Source organism: Helianthus annuus, chromosome 7 (genome assembly GCF_002127325.2).
Source record: "Helianthus annuus cultivar XRQ/B chromosome 7, HanXRQr2.0-SUNRISE, whole genome shotgun sequence".
In the NCBI taxonomy this organism is placed as follows: Eukaryota; Viridiplantae; Streptophyta; class Magnoliopsida; order Asterales; family Asteraceae; genus Helianthus; species Helianthus annuus.
In genome coordinates this window covers 129,040,447-129,062,874 of record NC_035439.2, presented here as the reverse complement: position 1 = coordinate 129,062,874, position 22,428 = coordinate 129,040,447, and the positions used below count along the sequence as shown (strand labels likewise).

The following is a 22,428-nucleotide window of genomic DNA, read 5'->3' as shown; positions in this document are numbered from 1 at the left end:
GATCCATCGAAAATAGACAAATTGAATGAAACCCTATCACGTACGAACGAAAACTGCAAATTGTGAATTATGGAAAATTTGAAACTGATTTGAATAATAATTACCGGGATATCAGTGTAACGAACTTCTCGCTGAATGAATGAAGAGACGAATTTGCCCTCTGATGAATAGGTTAATTGTCTTCTTAAACCGAACTCAATCAGGACACGTGTACGGCTCATAATATAGCGTACATAATGTAGGATAATCATATTTGTACCATACTCTTTACCTATATATATATATATATATATAAGGTTAGGTTAACATACAATGGCTCTTATCGTACAAAATGTACGCAATCACCTCAGCCGTACGATCTGGTGCGAATTCAATCTTAAACATGCGATTTATGCTGAAAAACCAACATGCGAAATTGCTTTATATACCAACATGCGATTTCATTATATTTACCAACATGTGAAATTGCTACAAAAAAACCAACATATGGTTTCATCAAAAATACCAACATGCGATTTCCAACATGCTTTTTTATAACATGCGATTTCACAATATCGTACGAGTGTGCGATAAGCCCTACTGTACGTTACACTTTATATATATATATATATATATATATATATATATATATATATTGTAGAACTAATTATTATATTAGGGACCTGTGTATTATACAGATTGAATAATTTTTTTTTAATATTAATTTTAAATAACTTATCATATAGTTGTCAAAATCTATAATTCATTAGAACTTGACACGTAACATTGAATATTTAATGTGAGGAAGAGACGAAATGTATAAATAAAATGATTATTTCTTAAGAGTTCTGAAAATTTTACAAATATTAAAAAGTAATAATATCATAGATTGTAAAATTATAGATAATTTATATATTTAGATCATAAATTAGAATTAGATATTAATTAATTAATAATATCATTAATGAATTGAAGGAGAATATATGTGACATTATTTGAGGTCTTTTATTATTAGAATTAGATTACACTTCTTATGTCACATATTTTCTAGCTTTTTTAATATGGGTTTTTTGATACATTACCTTTTCTTTTATATAAAATTATTTTTGAATTTTTATTCAAGTAAATCCTATAATAATTTTCTTACAATCAATTATCTACCGTTTCACAATTGATGAATTACTGTGTCATCAGTTTTTTTTTTTTTTATAATAGTATTCACTTTATCATTATGTTTATTAAAACTAATTTTCTAAAAGTCGATCAATTTCCGTGAAAACAATCATCACAAGAATGATTAATAATATTCTCTATTGTTGTGTTCTTATGCATGCAAAATGCCTGGATAGTGTACATAATAATAATCGAATGAAGCTTAATATTATCAGGTTTGGAAAAAAAATCGTTTTGAATATATTTGAAAAAAAAAATTAATGTGGGAATTTGCTTTTATGATTTGGCTTGAGTTGCCATGACTTGTCAAATAACTACATTTGTGAATAAAAAATAAGTTTTTTTTAAATATAGAACTAATAAACCTTATTATATATCCCGTTAATACAGACTTGGTAAAAGAGAGATTAAGAGTAGAGTACATGATTTAGTAATATAATAATTTGATATAAAAATATAAATAATTATACGTTTCTCTATTTATTCTTATAACTAGGTAAAAAAAATCATGCAATTCTACGAGTTGAATAAAGAAAATATTAAATATTTAATAAACAAAATTTGAAATTATAAAACGGTATTTTGAAATAAGATATAATTAAAATTTAGTGTAATGAAATATTAAATAGCTAGTAATGAAAATTTAGGAAGTATTATGTTATTTATATTTTTATAATTAACTATTTTGTATTAAAAAATAGAATAAATAGAAGAAATGAAAAAACAAATCTATGACGGACCCATAATTTTTTTCACAAAGGTTGGAAATTTCGAGGATCATTCGTCTATCGTTGTATTTAAGCTTTTTGCGGTCCGGGTTAAGTTGCGTCATACAACCAGTTACTTATTTTATTAGGTATAGGTGTATTAAACGTCCGTTAATCATTGATTTAAATCTAGTTTATTAAACTCAAATTCGGAAATTTCCATTTTTTACCAAACATGCATAATCATTGAATTAAAATACAAAATATTCTCCAAACATAATAAAATAAACATACATCTTACTACACGATAAACTCTTATCTTTTTTCTCCTTCACCACCTCCATTAAATACCAATCTTTTCACCACCACACACTCCACCCCTCTTCTCTCCCTCTCAAACTAAGCTATTCAATCGCCAGCCGGTTGCAATGACAAAAGAAGTCGAAGTGGCGGAGCACCACAGCGGCAAAGACTACCATGACCCGCCTCCAGCACCATTGATAGACGCTGCAGAGTTGACCAAATGGTCGTTCTACAGAGCTCTCATTGCTGAATTTGTTGCCACACTTCTGTTTTTGTATGTAACTGTGTTGACGGTTATCGGGTACAAGAGCACGACTGACCCCGACTTGGATGCTGATCAGTGTGGTGGTGTTGGTATCCTTGGGATTGCATGGGCATTTGGTGGCATGATTTTTATCCTTGTTTACTGCACTGCTGGTATCTCTGGTTAGTATACTTACACTTATATTGCTGGTTGTTATTGTTATTGTTATTATTGCTCTTACTTTGCATGTTTTTATGGTTGGAATGTTGGATATATATGCTTCCAAAAGTAAGATAAAAAATTGAAAACTAATGGTTTGATTTGTCAAGAATATAATTCAAAACATATTTAGTGTTTTTTAATGGCAAACACAAACCTAAAATTTATGTATTGCTCGTTTGTGAGACTTGTACCTGTATCACTTTGGTAAAAAAAAAAAAAAAACACCTATGTCAATTGCCACTAGGCCAAAAGGCCACGGGACATTTGCGTAATAACTAAAAATAATTAATAAATTAAGTGAATATTTAAATTAAAAAACGAGCGAAATTTATGATAAAAACCGTGGTAGAAGTAGCAACTAGATTAGCGACCGAAAGGAAATGATGTTGCTATCGAAAATAATTTTGTTGCAAAATCTTTGTTTTTAGATATAATGAAATAAAATAAAAAGAATTAAGTTGAAATAAAATTTGATCATAAAATCCCTGTTTGACATAAAAAGATATTACAAATACACTTTTATTATAGGGTAATTCTTTATCGTGATGCATAGAAACAAATAAATTTAAACTAGAACAGTAAATTTTAAAATGAAAATATAAAAGTTAAATTAATGTAACAAACACTAAAATAAATGAAAATTTATTTAGTTTGTTGAGTTGGAAATAAAGGGTTGTGGCTAACATGCACTTGCAGGAGGACACATTAACCCAGCTGTGACATTCGGGCTATTCTTGGCTAGGAAGGTGTCACTGATTAGGGCTATTATGTACATGGTTGCACAGTGTTTGGGTGCGATATGCGGTGTGGGTTTGGTCAAGGCTTTCCAGAGTGCTTACTACGATAGGTATGGCGGTGGAGCCAATACTTTGGCCGACGGCTACAGCAAAGGTACCGGACTAGGTGCTGAAATCATCGGCACCTTTGTTCTTGTCTACACTGTCTTCTCGGCTACTGATCCTAAGAGAAATGCCCGAGACTCTCATGTTCCTGTAAGCATGTCATATCTGTGTCTTTTTGCTTTTCTTGTCATTTGTTCGTGCATGTGTGGTTATGTAACTGATTACCCCACTATTTTTTTTTTTAATTTCATAATATCCATCAAATTACAAATTAATTTTATTGTTCTAATAATTGTATACTTAAAATTTAATCTTAATTGAACGTTATCCATGTATTTTATTGTTGAGATATGGACCAAAGGAATATTACAAAATTTAAAGGAAAAAAAACTGGTCCACCTGTTTTTTTGTATAATATGTACCAGTTGAAAATTGACTATTTAATGTTATCTTTCCACGATTTATTTAATATTTTTAGCTAACCCTTTTCAAATTTTCTTTTATTATAATAGAAATTAAAGAAACACTAATAGTATGACTAAATATATGTGTAAATGAAGGTGTTGGCACCACTGCCAATAGGGTTTGCAGTCTTCATGGTGCACTTGGCAACAATTCCGATCACCGGTACCGGAATCAACCCAGCCAGAAGCTTTGGTGCTGCCGTGATTTACAACGACGCTAAGGCCTGGGATGATCATGTATGCATTTGTTTGTATTACCGGCCATTATGGAAAACATTATCTATCGTTTTTAACAGCTAACAACGTCCCTCTAATTCATATGAAAATCAAATATTTTGCAGTGGCTTTTCTGGGTCGGACCGTTTTTGGGCGCAGCTGCAGCGGCGTTCTACCACCAGTTTGTACTCAGAGCAGCGGCCGCTAAAGCACTTGGTTCTTTCAGAAGCAACGCATGAACAATGCATAATTGTAAGACGATGCATTAATATATCCATGTAAAAGAATAAGATTCGTATGGACGACACAATTGATCGACATTAAAATGGACGTGGAATTGTTGATTTGTAGTTGAATTCCGATTCGAGTAATGTAATTTCATTTTTTCGATTTTTCTTTTCCTTTTCATTGTGAATCTAAAGTGTTCTGTAAGCAGTCTTTTTTCTTATTTTTTATAAAAAAAAAAGTGTTTTCCACTATTCATTTTTGACGATTTAATGGTTCTTTCCGGTTTAAAACTTGGAACATATCATGTAAACCAAACCGGTCGTTTAACCAATTATTATTTGTATACAATTATTTTTATTTTTAGGATAAACTAACATATGTATCAGAATCAATAACCATCTTTATTATTTTAAAGTTTTTAATACAAATTAATAATTTTCCTTTTAGAGTTGTAATACAAATTAATGATTTTCTTTTTAGAAGAACCAATTCAAACCGTTAAACCGCCAAACCAGCCGACCATACCATTTGATTTGTCATTTCCAGAAACTGTAAATAGCGATTCAACTTGAATTTACATTAAAACCACAATTCAGAAACAAAGGGAAAAGATGAAAACACATATAGTTCTAAATCAAAACCAAGCAAAGCAAACCGACAAGTAATGAAAATAGCGGTTCAACTTGAATTACAACTTTCATTCAAACCTCTTCACAACTTTCATTCAAAAATTCTAAATCAAATACTATATGTGTTTTCATCTTTTCCCTTTGTTTCTGAATTGTGGTTTTGATGCCATATATCTCGGGTTTTGTCATTTACCTAATGCCAATGATGTTGAAGACTCGGTAGTGTTAGAACTTGAGAATGAATTTTAATTTACAAATAGTATATCCAAATACTTTACTTTGTTCCTCGAGTTTAGAATCAAAACAATGTACACCAATAAGTTCATTTTCTGTATGTTGTCAATATACTTATCAAACTTTGTCTTCATCGCAATCTGACAAAGACTACAAATGGAATAAACCTATTCTATGGACGAGTTTAATGTCACATAAAGGGTCCAGAGACCCTCAAAGTAGCATCATTAAACGGTTTCAGAATGACATAAATCACTAAACATTTTGCCAATCGATGTGTGTAGGTACCTCAAAACCCGCAGTTATAGGTCGGATCTAAAGTAAGATTCTTCAAGTCATATCTCTCAAATGTTTACTCATTAGCTTGTGCAACTTCCAACATAAGGTAAGTGGAGTTCCATATAGTTGATACAACTGAAATTGTAAAAACATTTCCATTTCCTGTTCTAGCAAACATTTCTAAAGTGCTTTCCCAATTTCTACACCACGATAATTCTCTTCGAAACAAAAGGTCAAAGACTTTTTTTCCGCAATTTCCACTTGTTATCTACGAAGTGGTCGGGGAGCCATGTAATTGGCTTGTTAACTAGAAGTCCAGGTGTCGGTTGTAAAACAAATCCTGCCTATTTCTTTGTAACAAAATCACCCACTTTTGTTTTTTTTCTCGAAACAAAGGGTAGAACCACAATTACAGAAGACATATACCATTTGTTTCAAGAAGAAAAAACAAAAGTTGGTGATTTTCATTACAAAGAATATTGGTAGGATTTGTTTGACAACCAACACTTGGACTTCTAGTCAACAAGCCAATTACGTGTCTCACCGCCAACTTTGTAGATAACAGCCGGAAATTGAGGAAAAAGGTATTTTACACTTTTGTCCCCAAGAGTCATCATGATGCAGACATTGAGAACATGGCTGAGAAATATTTATTACAGCTTAGATGGGAAGTTGAAAATGTTTTTAAAATTTCGGTTGACAATGCGAGTTCTAATGATATGGCAATGACATTTTGTAAAGGATATTCCAAAATTCTAGCAAATGTGTCTTTTACATGGAAAATTGACACAGATTTAATGCATTGCACACACTTTAAATTTAGTTAGTCCAAGATGAAATTAAAAGAGTTGATGAGGCGGCAGTAAAAAATCGGTGGGAAGTTAAAACTGAGATTCCCGATTCTATCCTTAATTGATAGAGACGTAGTCGTCATTCGAGTGTCAACGGTGGCTTCTGAATCAGTTTTTAGCACAAGTGGGAGGGTTTTGGATTCGTTGAGTTCTTTGACTCTTGTGATTGTTTAGAGGTTAATTTGCACCGGCTTCACGGTAGATCAACTTCAAGCAACAAAGTCATCAGTAAAGAAGATTGTGACAAAATCCAAGAAATTGATTTAGGTATTTATATTATTAATCATTTTTGTAATGATTGTATATGTTAGATCTTACCATTGTAATGCGTATTTTATTCGACTTTCTTTTTAAATAGAAAACGGAGGAGCAAACATGACGTTTGCAATGCCAACCGTGAAGAGTAAAGACTGTTAAGAAATCTATTTTAGTGTCTTTTTTATTGATATGTTATGTTTGGATTTTGGAACATTAAGTTTCTATTTGATTACTCCTATTCAAAACCCGATTACCCAACTTGAACGACACCCCTATGGGTGGGTCTAAAAAAGCAAGCATGGATTTCAACTACCTAGTACCTAATGCTACAAGTGATACTGGTCCCTAACGGGCTATAAAGATTGATTGTTTACTCCCCAAAGTCAGAACCTATAATGATTGCTTGTTTACTTCCCAAAGTCGGAAACCTATAACAATCGATCTTGTAATGATTAATGAACAATATATTCAGATTGAAATCTGAATGAAAGAGATACAAGATGGTAAAATATAAGTCAATGAAAATATGAGATACTGATAAACTTGCTATGGCAATGCAGACAAGGTCAAGAAATTTTCAAGATACATAATAGCATGCAATTGCGAGTATATGATTAAAAATTAGGTAGTAACACATCACCATAAAGTGGTTGGGAAACACAAGTATTGCGTCTCTACCAGCGCCGCGAGCTGAGAGCCTGAATAGCGGGTCCAAAAATCTGATCCACCGATTTGTTCCAATAGTGTGCAAACTCGATTTTCTTTCTTGAGATAGGCTCTTTCACCTGTGTTCAATATAAAAACTTAAGCATAAACCAATGAAGATACAACCAAAAAAGAGGTTAATTAGTGAAGATTTAACACCAACGCGAGCGATTAAAACTATTAATGTGAAAAGAGATACTTTATTGAGATAGTTTGTATCAGATACAAAGTTAAACTATACATGAACAGACAGCAAAGAACCTTAACCCTAACGCGCCTAACCCTGATATTCTTTAACAAAAACTATCAGCAACACTATCATCTACAACATTCTACTGCCTATTTCCTGCTGCTGCAACTATTTCCTACGGGCTACGGTTATTTTGTTATACTAGCATGGTTGTTAATAGCGGCTATAGCGACCGCTATAGCGCGCTATGTTATGTAGCCATGCGACGTAGTGTCACTATATGGGCTTGGTTTTAAAAAGCGAGAGGCGCACAAAAGCGACGAGGTCTAAAATTGAGGCGCGAAGCGCAAAGCGCAAAAGCGGTGGGCTTTTCGTACCCGAGGCGCAAGATGTTTATATAATTTTTTTTATATATCCCATACATATCCCATAGGTTTTTAGCTTCCTTTAACCAAAATATAGCTATAAGTAAGGCTTTTATACCATTTTAATTACATGTACAAGTCAAAAAACCCAAGGTACAACATTTTTATGCAGTAAAATGCCTAAGGTACATGAGGCGCGCGCCTCAGGTCAAAAAGCCCACAAAAAAACATCAAAATTTGCGCTTTTTGGTCGCTTCCTGTAAAAACACAAGGCGAGAAGCAAAAAATCCCCAGACCCTGCGCCTTGTTGCGCCTTGCGCCTAGGTGCGCCTAGGGCGCGCTTTTTAAAACCAAGTATATGGGTCATAGCGACAAATAGCGATGATAGCGATTGTTTTTTTTATGTAAATAGCAATTAGATATAGCTATAAAATAGCTGGATTTATAGGTTTTTGTTAAATATACATGTAAAATAGCATATATACAAGGGTATTTTGATGTAATATACATATAAAAATTTTCAAAATTCTTTTTCTTGTGTAATCGCTATTTATAAAATAGCCGTCGCTATTCGCTACGTAGCCTATAGGTGCCTTGTCGCTACTTGTCGCTATTCGCTATCAACAACTAGTTAATATCCCGATATATCAACCGATATATCAGTGATATATCGGTTATCGGTCCCTTGCCGCGAAAGCGGTACAAAATATTGGTTAGAATATCGGTACCGATAATATCAGCGATATTGTCCGATATTTGACGATATAGGACCATAGTTATCAAAGGCGCGAAGCGCACTCTAGGCGCATAGGCACTGATTAGGGCCTAGGCGATAGGCGCAAATAATGCGTGCGCCCGAGAAAAAAAAAGCGATAAGGTAGTAGATAATTCAAAAAATAAAAAACAGCTATTTATAATTTATATATGTATTTATAATGTTAATTTTATACTTTTTATGTATAAATTAAAAAGTTTAAGGACCAAATGTAAACTACTGAAGGTACAGGGGCTTAAATGTTTAAATACACAAACAAGTTTTACACTTTTTAAGTAAAAAAATACAAGTTTTAGGGACTGAATATAAACTAGGGAAAGATAGAGGGGTTAAATGTTTAAATACCTAAACTTATTTAAAACCCTAAAAGCCTAACACACTCATGAACGCAGCCGCTCTCTTCTTCTTCCCCCTTCTTCCTGGTTTCCGGCTGAAAGCAGCACCGTCGCCGGAATTAAATATGCATGGGATGAAATAAGCTGCGCTATTATTACCTAGGAACTATAAGCGCAGTAAATGCGAGTCGCTCAGAAAAAGCGCCTAGGCGCCAAAAGCGCTCGCTTTTGATAACTATGTATAGGACCGATATTTGATCGATAAATCACCGATTTTCCCGATATCAGTACCATTCTTCTTATTTCTACCGTTCATTTTTCTTCTTATTGCTGCTATTAGCGTTTTAAGTCTTAATTGTTAATTGTTACGGTTAAATGTTAGTGTTTTAAGTCTTAGTCAGTTCTTACTTATTACAATTGTTAGTGTTAAATTGCTATATGTATAAATTTAGCATGATATTAAAATTACCGATATCCCACCGAGATAACCGAAATCTCAAATATCGGTCCTTGACCGATATCTGATATTTTACCGCATTAACTACTTAGACTAGAATTAGTTAAATTAGTTATGAGTGGTTACTTAGTTAACTAGAAGCACCAACTCTGTGTGTGTAATAGGTATTCATTCAACATTATTCAACAAAAACTCTCAAATTTCTTCCAAAATAACGTTGATACATTGCTATGCACGTTTAAAAACATCATTCTTACCGTCCAAAATACAAATAAAAAAAACTAGAAGCATTAAAGCAAAATCATCAAAACTGAAACCCTAGGGCAAAAGAAGTCATAAGCATACAAATCAATATAATCAACATAATTAACATCAATACAATAGTCTACAACAATACCTAGATTGCATCAGAATCAAATCAAATCAAACAATCACAAATCGGTATATAACTTTCACAACATACTAGGCACAATCGCGATTCAGAACACAGAAAAGAAGAGATCGAGATATGGAAAGATACCTGTGGTTTAGGAGGTTGAATTTGTGCGATCGTGTTGTAGATATCTCTCCGTTGCTCGAACACAACAACGCCGGAGAATACGCTCCCTAGGGCAGCGCCAAGGAGACGCTCCTGCAATAACCGCCGTTAGTTTCTGCGTCTGCGTACGGATATAGATGAATTTGTATGATTGATTACCTGAGCAAGGATGCTGATCATGGCTGCTGTGATGATGCGGAATTGAAACAGATGAGACCGGAAAGGGGTAGATAAATAGGTTTAGATTTTCATAGAAGAAAGAAAAGCTTTAGAGCATTCACATCCAACCCACTCTTTGAGTGGAGTTTTTATAATATAAACAGTGGGTCAAGTTATTCTACAAAGGCTTCTAATTGTAAGAAGTGTAAGAAGGATTTATAGAGTGACAAGTGTCCAATAACCTAAAACTAAACCCACTACATCACCACCAAAAACCTAAACACCCACCCCCACCCCACCCCACCACCACCCAAAAACCTAACCCCGCCCCCTCCCCCAAACCCAAAAACCTAAACACCCCCCCCCCACCCCCGGCAAAAAAAACAAAAAAAAAAAAAAACTATACCTCACCAAAAAACCTAAACACCCCCCCACCCCCCAAAAACCTAAAAAAACCTAACCCCCCCCCCCCTCCTCCACCCCCCAAAAACCTAAAAAAAACTAAACACCCACCCCACCCCCACCCAAAAACCTAAACCCCCACCCCCTCGGCAAAAAAAAAAATTTTTTTTTTTTTTTTTAAGGTGGGTGATGTGGGGGGGAGGGTTAGGTTTTTGGTGGTGGTGGATGTTTAAGGGGTTTTTTTTTTTTTGTAGTGGGGTTTTTTTGTGTCACTTTATAAATCCTTCTTACACTTCTTACAATTAGGATCCTTTGTATTTAATCCTAATCCTATAAACAGTATAAAAAGTGGTTGTGAGTGGATGAGAGAGAAAATGTTACTGTTCATCTGTATACTAGGTTAGAACCCGCGTGTACACGCGGTTTAAGAAAAGAAAATAGTTTGAAGTTGTTTGGATTTAATAAAAATAGAATGAAATATTATTCAATATTAACAAAATCAAGTAAAAAAATTCAAATGATAGTTATAAAAAATACAAAATCTAATTCAAATTTCACTGATTTGACACTTGAATGTTATTACAAAGTCTCGCTAGCTTGTTGTTCAGCCTATGTATTGTTTTTTTTTTTGGGTAACGTAACTCATATAATTTTGTCTTTCAGCTTCAGCAAAGTTATATTCAAAGGTAAATGATTCATATATGGTGAGATTTTGTATATACAAATTTAACGTGATTAGTATAGAAAACAATAATGCATTCATGTATATAATAAGACAAGCCAAAATAAACAACTAACTAAAATAGTAATAAAAAAATTCTTCAAAATAAAATATAGTCATCAGATCATAAAAAAACCAACAACTACTTTTGTTTGAAAATAAAATCACAAGAACACAAGGAAAAAAAGAACGAAATCTTTTGCAGCTTGAAAGTAATAAAACTACTTTTCAAGTTTAGGGATCAAAAGTTTGTCTTTGGATTGAGCCTTGGTTTCATCTTTGGTTTCAGTTTTTCGACTTTTTGATGGAGAAAATGAATATGAGTTGTCTACATCATAAGAACCTTCCAGTGTGCGTTTAAGATCACCAGTACTCTTTCTACTTTCATTATTCCCGGATAGCGGTGTTGCATCATCTACAGTATAGGATTTTGAATCCTAAAAAATAAAAGTAAATAAAAACAAAAACAAAGAAATAATAGTAATTATTTAAATCTTGTATAATAGGATAGGTTATTATAATCTACAACCTTGACACCAGCATCACTTTGTGACAATGAAGCAGTGGTGGGGAGATTCATCGAGTCAAACTCTTTAAACTGTAACATTAAGATAAAGGTTATAACTAATGTTAGAGGGTTAAAATTAAATTTAATTTAACATACCGAAACAGCATCAAACTAACTTATTGATAGAAAATCCGTCAACCTTATTGTCCACAATATACGTTTTAACATGAATTTTAAAGGCATACTTTTTGTCGATGAAAGCACCGAATTCAACAGGTGTGACTTTCTCATCACCAGAAACCTCCTGAAATATAATAATAAACATTCAAACGATACTAATGTTGAAATAGTATTCAAAAAATGTTTTGTTCAGGTTAAAAGATAATGAAATTACCAGGTTAAAAGATAATGAAATTACCTGCAAATATTTGTCAACCAATTGTTTGGCGGATAAACCCAAAAGCTTGACTGTATCACGGACAAATAGAGTAAGATTTACAGTTCCTGTGCAATCCTCTACTCGTATTGAAATCTTGTACCTAAAATCCAAAAAATAAAAATAAACAAAATTAATATAAAAGCAATTTGGGATTTTTTTCTTCTCCAAAGCCTAACCACTTTGACCTTTATTGAAAATTTCTTCTTGTGCCATCAATATCGTTCAAATATATTAGAATTCTTCCTTCCATGGTTCAATGAAGAAATATACACATCACATATAGAACAACGGTAGTGATGAAACTAATAATATATAGAGGATAGAAATTTGAAAAATTACCCGGAGATACAATCGTAGCTGGAGTAAAATTGCAGGTAGAGGCGTCTTAGGGTTTATGTGAGGTTAACAGGACTAAATAGCCATATATATACTGCAGTGCTATGGATAATCCAGAGCTTTTGGGGTTATCGTATAGAGAATTGTAGATATATATATCAAATATAAGGGTTTGTATATCAATGTATAATTTAATTTAATTAGTTAGAATTTGAGTTATAGATAGATTGTTTAGATTATTTTGTAAGTTATAGATAGATTGTTTAGATTATTTAGTATTAGATTAAATGTGGAATTAAATTTAGGAATCCATATCACAAAATTATAGGAATTTAATTGAATCTATATATTATGGAAACCCAAACCCCAAAATAATAGGAGATAAATAATGGAGAATTAAAAGGAATTCAAATTATTATTTAGTGTGTTCCAGGATTTCTTCTTTTTTTTTGTGATAGGTTCGATTAGATAGAGAATTACTGATTAGTTACAATATTTATGTCATCATATATATCTACTTACTAGTATTAAGCCCCTGCGTTGCAGGGATTGTCATAAAACTGTGTTAAGTAGTAGCAATACTATACCATTGTCAGCGACCACCAACACCAGAAAAGCTCGTAAAAACAAAATAAATAAAAACGGGAAAAAAATAACGCCGAGCGAAAAACAGACGTAAAATCTTTGAATCACGCACGCTCGTTGCTGAGAAATTAAACCGAAACGTAAAATATAGAAAAAAACAACTAAGTCCATCCAGAACCCGCGTGTTGGACGAACGTGCCAAACGTAGAAAAATAGATGTGACGCGACGGGTTAGTCAAACGGGAAAAAAATATATGAAAAAATGTTGAACCACACACGCACGTTGCGGTGCGTTAACTCACAAAATTTAGAACGAAACGAAAAACTTGAGAAAGATGAAAAGTATGGTGGAACAAAATTGAAAATGAAAAAGAGTTGGGATTAAATTGCAAAAGATGAAAGATTTTGGGTTAAAAGTAAAAAAATAAAGGGTCTAAATTGCAAGATTGAAGTTTTTATTAATTTTAGATAAAGATAAGGATAAAGATAAGGATAAAAATAAGTGATATCTATATATTGGTTATTAATTAATATTAATATTAAAAGAAACTAATTAAACAAATATAAATAAAATTTATAAGATTGAAGGAGAGAATGACATATGTCATTATTTGGAGTCTTTTATTATAAGTTAGATTACACATAACGTTAATAAGGTTAGAAGTTTAAGCTTTCACATGGACAAATTACCATACATACAGGATAATATATTATAATTATTACAATAGAAGTATATAATAATATAAGAGATTTAATAATCTATTATTATTTATTATTTATCTATTATGGTGATGGTCAAAGGTCAAACCTCAAATTAGCTACATCAGACACAGATCATCATCTAATAAACAATGTTTTACCTACTGAATGATTCCTGGTGCTCAGAAACAAAATGAGTAATCATCGACACCTATTATAAGTTTCTAACAAAGTCCACATTCCTATATTTATGGCAACACTTAAATTATTAATGCTAACGATGAAGTGCTTAAAAGAAGCCTCTCATAAAAAAATCAGTATCAACGGGAAGGGCGATTTTATGAGTGATTATATAGGAAGTTAAGAAAAATAATGCTTACATGGATGACAAGAACAGGGCATTTCACAAACTGAATTTTATCAATGTTCTGCACAATACCAATCAAGAATCATAAAAGTTCAATATATAAAAAAAATCAATACAGATATAATCTATCAGTACAAATTAAATGAATACATACCTTATAGATGTCAAACCGATGTGTGCTTAACAGGGTACATGACTCGCAGACCCGATAATATAGGACTATGTAAAACAATTACGAACTTCAGAAGCACGAATTCTCTTAGAACCCCTACCTCGTCGAGAAGCAGCTGCTGTGTTAGTGGCTGGCGACTCTTCCCAAAACAACTCCAGCACGCATGACGTTGTCGTCTTGTTTTATGTCGCAGTTCACCGCTGTAAATCAGCCGTCGATCACCACCCAATTCAGCCTTGTGCCACCGTAACACTCTTCATGAACGTATATAGTAAACACATCATGCAAAAGTGTATACGAAAGTCATAAATACTGTAAAAACAACCAAACAGTTTTATAACAAAACTTTTATTACCACATTCACCATTAGCATCGGTTACGATTTTGTCCAGCAAACAGGTCCCTACTTCCTGTAGTGACTCTGAAAACTATGAGATACAAAATATAACAGACTTCATCATTTACATATATCAATTTCTTGTAAAAAAATATATCATTTGGATTCAACAGAAAAACACCTACCAAATATACTATTTGTCATAGCTGCAGCAGCAGATAGTAATCCATCATAGCAGTTTCTAATTTCTTGCTTATCCTACCAAAAAAAAAAAAAAACACACTAAATCAATTGATCAAGCAAGTGGTTAAATTGATAGATTGTAACAAAGTCATGTGGAATAGGGAAGTATGAGAAACCCTAACAGACTGTCACTTAATTTGCACATTAAATTCAATTATGTAGATCCAAATGCAGCACATAAAAACAAAATTCCCCACCATAGAAGCCTGAGCAAGCTCATCCAGATGAGTGGAAGCCTGATGATTCCTCTTTACTTTACCATCGATCGGCGGATATGGTGCTGAAACCATCGACTCCGGTATCAGATCTAGGGTTTGGAGGATGTGCAGCAGCGGATATGGTGCTGAAACCATCGACGACATTAGAGATTTGAGAGGAGAAGTTAGGAGGTGGTAGATGGATGAACTGGGGAGGAGAAGTTGTCTAGGGTTTTGGTGAGAATGGATGAAAGGAATTTGGGTTTTGTGAAATATGTGGGTCAAAAAAAACGGGCATTCGGATCCCGATAAAGGAAGCGCGCCAAAAGCAAAAAGCAATTGCACAGCTGAAGTACACGTGTCCCATAGTTGAATTCCTTTATTATATGTATAGATTTGAGGGGACACTGTTCACCCCCAATAATTTTTTAATATATTTTGAAAGTGGTTGTGAGTGGAGGAGAGAGAAAAGGTAATGATAAAGGTATAAAAGAATATTATTTAATTGAAAAGAAAAAAGAAGATGTAGTGTTTTTTAGTGTAATTTAAGGTGAAAAAATGATGGAATGGATGTGAATGCTTTTAGCGGACGGACCCCTCGTACCTTTTATGGGCTCATTCAACTTATAAAAAGCTCCTACTAAGGGTATGTTTGGCATGGAGCTTTTAGCAGCTTCAAGCTTTAAGATTTTAACAAAAAGTTCTTACTCAATAAAAAGCATTGTTTGGTTGAAGAAGTTTGAAGCTTTTAGGTTAGGAGCTTGAAGCTTTTGGTTGAACGCTCCTACTACTAGCGTTTAGAAGGAGCTACAAGCTTTTAGGGATAAAATGACTATTTTAACCTCTAAATATAATGAACTTTTTAATGCACAAACTATTAAATTTTTTAGTTATGTCCATTTTAGTCATTTTATACAGAGTTAAATGCCATTTTAGTCCCTGTGGTTTGGGCCATTTTGCCAGTTTAGTCCAAAGGTTTTATTTTTAACCTGTGAGTCCAAAAAGACAGTTGCCATTTTAGTCCACTTGGTTAACTTCATCCATTTTTTATATTAACGAGAAGGCCAATTTGGTCATTTTGTATGTAATTCTGTTAACTAAAAGGGCAATTCAGCCATATAAAATGACCGAATTGGTCTTCTCGTTAACAGAAGAAATGGATAAAGTTAACCCAGTGGACTAAAATGGCAACGGTGAAACCTTTTTGGACCCACATGTTCTAAATGAAACCTTTGGACTAAACTGGCAAAATGGCCCAAACCACAGGGACTAAAATGGCATTTAACTCTTTTATACATTTTATTAAAAGCTCCGGTTACTCTGCCAAACACCAAATATATCTACAAAACTACAGCTACTAGCTACCAGCTACAGCTAACAGCTACCAGCTTCCAGCCACCAGCTAGCAGCTTTCAGCCACCAGCTACCAGCTACTTTTTCCAAACATACCCTAAACATACAAATTGAAGGAAGACTCAAAAAGACAAGGTGACATTTTTGTAATTATCAATAACTATCAAAGTTACTCTACAAATATACCTAAAAAACCTAAAAAACAAAACCTAACCCCCCCCCACCCTCAAAAACCTAAAAAAACCTAACCCCCCCCCCCATCCAAGCTAAAATGCTAAAAACTAAACCCCCCAAAAAACCTAAAAAAAAATAAAAAAAAACACACAAATTATTTTATTTTTTTTAACATTTTAACTAAAAAATCGCTACTTTTAGTAGTAGCAAAAAAAATATTTTTTATTATTTTTTTTTTGCTAACAAAATGTAGCGATTTTTTAATAAAAAATGTTAAAAAAATTATGTTTTTTAGGTATTTTTGGTTGAGTTAACATTTGTATAGTAACTTTGATAGTTGGTGGTAATTACAAAAATGTCACCCTGTCTTTTTGAGTTTTCCTTCAATTTGTATGTTTAGTATGTTAAGATTATTTGTATTTGATCTTTTGCCTATATTTAAATCAATAAGTTTGTGTCTAACATGTTGTAAACATGTTTGTGTTCGTGATTAGAGAAAAAGAGTGAATTGCAAGGATTGTCCTTTATCTTTATACCCATTTGCAGGCGTTGTTAGGGATGAGCAAATTAGACCCGGTACCGGTACCGAACCAGTACTGAACTGGTACCTGTACCGAATTTACCGGACCGGGTACTTTTTCCGTACCGATTCGGTACCGACTTTTGATATTTTCGATACCGGTTCGGTACAGGTATTTACCGGTTTTTACCCTCAAATACCAGTACCGAACCGGGTATATTCGGTACCGGTACCGGTACCCACTTTTGGGGATTTTCGGTACCGGTTCTTTCGGTACCGGTACCGGACGGTACCGAGCTCATCCCTAGGCGTTGTCCTTTATGTTTAAAATTGACGAGTTTTGTACTTTATGTTTTCAAATCATACACGTTTTGTCCTTTAGCCCTAACCCAATTAGATTTTTCTGTCAAATCTGTTCATGTGCAATGCACATGAGGGTAAAATTGTCTTTTCACCATATTCTTTAAAAATACATAAAAAAGAAAAAGATATTATATATCATTTATCTCTTCTTTTCTTTAAACAAACACCCGTTTATTCTTCTGATCATTATCTCCTTCATTCGCATAGATATACAAATTGAAAAAGACCATCATCAATTTACAGCCTCACAAATAAAACCCAAATTAACCTCCGATTCAAGCCTTCAAACCAATCTGTAAATTGAAAAAAAAAACGACTGCTTGTTTTTGTTCGCCGGAGATGATGGTGATTGGTGCGTCTACTTTGATGGCGGTAGGTCGAGCAGTGGTGCGATGGAGACAGTGGTGGTTCTTGATGGTTGATGGTGTCGATTGTTGGTGTCGCCGGAGGGATTGAGAAAGAGAAGGGGTTGCGATGGTTGATAGTGTCGCCGGAGGGATTGAGAGAGAGAGTGGGGGTGCGATGGTCAGGTGGTGGTGGTGGTGGCTGGTTGTAAGGGGTGGGTGGTGGTGGTGGTTGGTTGAAATACCGTTGGAGAATAGTTGAAGCGGTGTGCGATCCTAGGGTTCCGGTGCGGCGGCGTATGTAACAACTCTCATTAAAATCAATAATTAGAATGATAATTAGTCAATAAGAAAACCCTAATTGAGACACCCAAGTAATTCTGCACTAACCCTAAAATTTTCAGAACAATCGGAATTAGGATCAGGGCCCCTAAAACGCAAGGGGGGTAAACCCTAGTGATGATTATCACCAAATTTCGTTGTACAGATTGAAATACGATTTAAAAATGAGTCAGCAAGGCTAGTCCCGAACCCAGCTAGCCTATATAATTAGACTGCTTCCCTTACGGACCATAAAGGGAAATGGCATACGGTCCGTAAGCGTGTCCAAAAATCAGTATAAATAGCAGACATTGGCAATTGAATTCTGTGTTAGAAACGACGGCCAAAAGCTTTCTGTACGTCGAGTTATCATAGTATTATTACAATTAAACACACACGGGTCTCGAATTGCTGCCGCAAAACAGGGTAATAACTCGATCGCTATTACGATTCATTTTCCGACCGATCAATATATCCAATGGATGTTTAAGTGCCGCCCACATAGGGTTATACTTTGTCGTTCATCGTTAATTCGATGGATGTTTAAGTATCGCACTTTGTCGTTCGTTGTGAGAATTTGATCTCGTGAGTTATCGTAAATGCTGTATTGATCACTAACCCGGTTTTGTGTGCATTATTATTTAAAGTAGGTTAACAAGGCTAAACCATATTCTGTCCGTGTTAAATCTGCAATGTGAGTCATTCTCTTTTTATCAACTGTTTTACAATACTCCAAATTATTTTCAGAATTATAATTACAGTGATTAAGTTTATGTAATCACCAAATTACAGCCAGTATGTGGGGTATTGTGCACATTACTACTGTTGTTATCACTTTAGGTGGGCGAACCTAAAATTTAGTGATATTCGTCATTCATTGGGGCAGCCAATGGTGATATGACCACAGTCACAGATCCGGTCGAGTGACAAGTACTGTGGGTAGTTGGTAGATACCAGAAACATATGTAAAAACTCTTAATACTGTAAATTATAACAAACGAGTCGTTTTAGTAAACTGAATGATTCACTCAGCATTTCCCGCTGACAAAATCTTTTTCAAACATGTTTCAGGTGATCTATTGTAATTCAGGAAAAGTGTTGGGGAGCATTTTAAGCTTAAGAAAGTGGCTCATTATCAAATAAAAAAAAATATATGTTTTGTAAAAATAAAGATTTCTCAGTAAATCATGTTATTGTAAATTTCCGGAGTTTTATCCCGAGTTGTGGAATAAAATAATCGGGAAAAAGTTTTTAGCTTTAAAAAGATCCTGATGATAAACTTCCGCAAATCAATTAAATATATATCACGGGATTTCTGTCCCGCGGCTCCTGAAACGGGTCAAACCGGGTCGGGGGCCGTGACAGAAATAAGGTGGTATCAGAGCCACTGAGTTAAGCTAATTAAGTATTTAGAGATACTTAATTTTTCCTGATTACTATTATGTGATTATGTGTTTTATTAAACTGACTATTTGTTAGTTACAGTATGGGTAAACAAAAGCTGCAAAATATCTATCTTAAATTAGATAGATCAGTTAACGAAGAGGGAAGTTCATCCCAAACTAAATCTTCAAAACTCCCTACAATTCCTGAAGAAGGAATATTTGTGCGAAAAGCACAATATGAGAAACCGCTTTCTCCTAGAAAAAGGAGTATGATTATTAAGAAAAGTAAAGAGCAAATCCGAGAAAAGAGGATTAAAAAGGAAACCCAGGAAATAATCAATAAATCACCTTGGGAAGACAAGCTAGATGAAAAATGGGCAAATTTGTATATGCTAGCCACAGTAGCAGAACATGCAGAAGTCTAGTAATAGCACTTCCCAGTAAATAAATAAATAAATCCGAGTGTGTTCTTTCCTGTTATTTTGTACAAATAGGGTGCAATAAAACTTCAATGTTTATTTGTTAAACTTTGTTCCAAAGTTTTAACTTAGTATTTTTGTGCATTTTGCATATATGCTACACAGCATGAATGAGATATCTGAAGCCTTTCAGAACCTCAATCTTTACCCGGTGAATGTAGAAGTTTCCAAAGATTTTACTGGATACTTTGCTGATGTGGAACAACCTGTAGAATTCAATGCTCCACCTTTGACAAAGCCAAAACGAAAGAAAAGAAAGAATTATGTATGGGGTAGTCGTACACGTAGGAAAAAGCCAGCTACGAAACTTCCTAAAATAAATAATCCTTTAGAAAAAGGAAAAGAAATTGTAATCAAAGAAAGTATTAAACACCAAGAGATGGAAAATGAAGTCAAGAAAGATTCTAGGCAAATGGAAATACAGTTTGAGGAATATTCTAAGGAAATAGAAATTGAAGTAGGACAAGGTTCTAGACCAACTCAGATAGAAATTGGAGAGAGCTCCAACCAAAACCAGGGAATAACTTTTCAAGAGGAAATAGATTTTCCATTGGCAAGCTGTGAGACTATTCAGCCTGTCAATACTAATGTTTTTACCTATCCTATTGAAAATCCACTCCCTATGAGTCTTGAACCAGCAATCCCAGAACCAATAGTCCACTCCCAACCTGTAGGAATGGACGAATAGTGGACAAATGATTGGCAATTTCAAAATATTGTCAACGATCCTTATTCCTTTCTTCCACAATTCGATCCAGAACCCCTACCTAATCCACCAATGAGTAACGAAAATATGGCAGAACTTCGTCATTATGGTGAAGAATTGATGGATGCAGGAAATAGAATTAGGGAGATAGGGGGACAAATTGCCTGGAAGTATGATGAAAGGGAGCTTCGTTTTTAGGACGACAAGTGACGAGAAATAGGAGGATGGTAAGACTGTAGTTGTGTAATAGTAAAAGTAATAGTGAAATCAGTCTGTAACATAACTACGAATAAAACTTTGTAAGATATTGGTGTGTATTGATGCATACTATAACAGATATAAAATGGAATCGAGAAATTGATAGTTTTGACTATACGTGTATTGTAAATTGTCTGATTGTTTGTGGATAATTGCTATTTATCAGATACTAATAAAAATTATATATATTCAGATGACAAATATTGGTAATGAACCAGTAAATGAGGTTAATCAGTCGGAGCAACATCCAGGGGATCAATATATGACTAGACAAGATATTGAAAATATTGTTGCTCAAGGGATAGCTAATGCTATTCCAGCATTCGTTGCTGCTGTAAAAAGTCCAATCGAACCACAACATATCGTTCCTAGTAAACGTACTTCTGAAGATAACTTCAGTAATAGTATAAACGGGGGCAATAATTATATTAATCATGATAATGAATCCCAACACACGCCGCTCCCTAAGAAACTGAAAGCTGCAACACCTGGTTGCACTTTCAAAGAATTCCTTGCTTGTAAAACCACTGAATTTGCAGGCAATGAAGGGGCGACTGCATCACTGCGTTGGTTAGAGAAAACTGAAGCAGTAATTGCAATAAGTAAATGTGCCAAAGATGATCAGGTCATGTACGCATCAAATTTGTTTAAAGAAGGAGCACTCGAATGGTGGAACACTGTGTTACAAGCTAAAGGAAGAAATAGGGCTTATGCTATGACTTGGGAAGAATTTAAGAATTTTGTAGAAAGAAAATTCTGTCCTGAGTATGAAAAGGAACAAATGGCAAATAAGTTCCTAAATCATCGGATGATAGGTGTGGATTGTCGTGGTTATACTTCGACATTCTTTGAATATGCTAGAATGGTACCAACACTGGCTTCGCCAGAACCGGTACTCATTTCTCGCTATATTTGGGGATTAATTAGCGAAATTCGCAATATCGTTAAGGCTGCGAGACCTCGCACTATTGACGATGCCGTAGAATTAGCTAACACTCTGACTGATGAATTAATACGCACAAGAGATGAAGACAGGAAGAAGGAACTAGCTCAGAAAATTACCCAAGGATTTAGGGTGGGTAATAGTAGTTTCAAGAAAAGAGGAGCAGGGCAATCTTCAACTTTGCCATTCTGCAAAACTTGCAAAAAGAAACATTTTGTAAAATGTAATAAAATTTGCAATTTTTGCAAAACGATAGGACATCGTAAAGAAAAGTGCAGAAAGAAATCCATAATTTGTTACAATTGTGGAGAAGCTGGACATTTCAAAACAGAATGTCCTAAGTTAGTCAAACCAGTAGATAACAAACCCAAGGCGACCGAAGGAGCTACTAAGAAGAATGCCAGAGCATTCCAGCTAACCACT

At 34.1% G+C, this 22,428-nt stretch overlaps 2 protein-coding genes across 14 annotated transcripts; one reads left to right on the top strand and one right to left on the bottom strand.

Moving 5' to 3' along the window:
• Nucleotides 1-2,170: 2,170 nt before the first annotated feature.
• On the top strand, nt 2,171-4,565 carry LOC110908794 (aquaporin PIP2-2). The gene is made up of 4 exons (XM_022153777.2): nt 2,171-2,588; nt 3,325-3,620; nt 4,031-4,171; nt 4,276-4,565. Exons 1-4 carry the CDS (start codon nt 2,288-2,290, stop codon nt 4,387-4,389), a joined length of 852 nt encoding a protein of 283 aa, XP_022009469.1. The 5' UTR covers nt 2,171-2,287; the 3' UTR covers nt 4,390-4,565.
• A 6,776-nt stretch (nt 4,566-11,341) lies between these two features.
• Nucleotides 11,342-15,470, bottom strand: LOC110908768. Of its 13 annotated transcripts, none has more exons than XR_004862680.1 (9): nt 15,160-15,469; nt 14,905-14,977; nt 14,738-14,810; nt 14,365-14,636; nt 12,409-14,271; nt 12,203-12,323; nt 12,030-12,088; nt 11,806-11,874; nt 11,342-11,713 (listed from the first exon to the last, which is right to left on the bottom strand). XR_004862680.1 is itself a non-coding variant. In XM_022153752.2 (9 exons), coding segments are annotated over exons 5-9 (513 nt in total). In that variant the 5' UTR covers nt 14,226-14,271; nt 14,365-14,636; nt 14,738-14,834; nt 14,905-14,977; nt 15,160-15,455; the 3' UTR covers nt 11,342-11,497. The 13 variants fall into 13 exon arrangements, 4 of the variants coding, with proteins under 4 accessions (XP_022009444.1, XP_022009440.1, XP_022009446.1 ...); XR_004862681.1 differs by having other exon boundaries at nt 12,563-14,271; XR_002574914.2 differs by having other exon boundaries at nt 14,224-14,271; nt 15,160-15,456.
• Between the last annotated feature and the right edge of the window lie 6,958 nt (nt 15,471-22,428).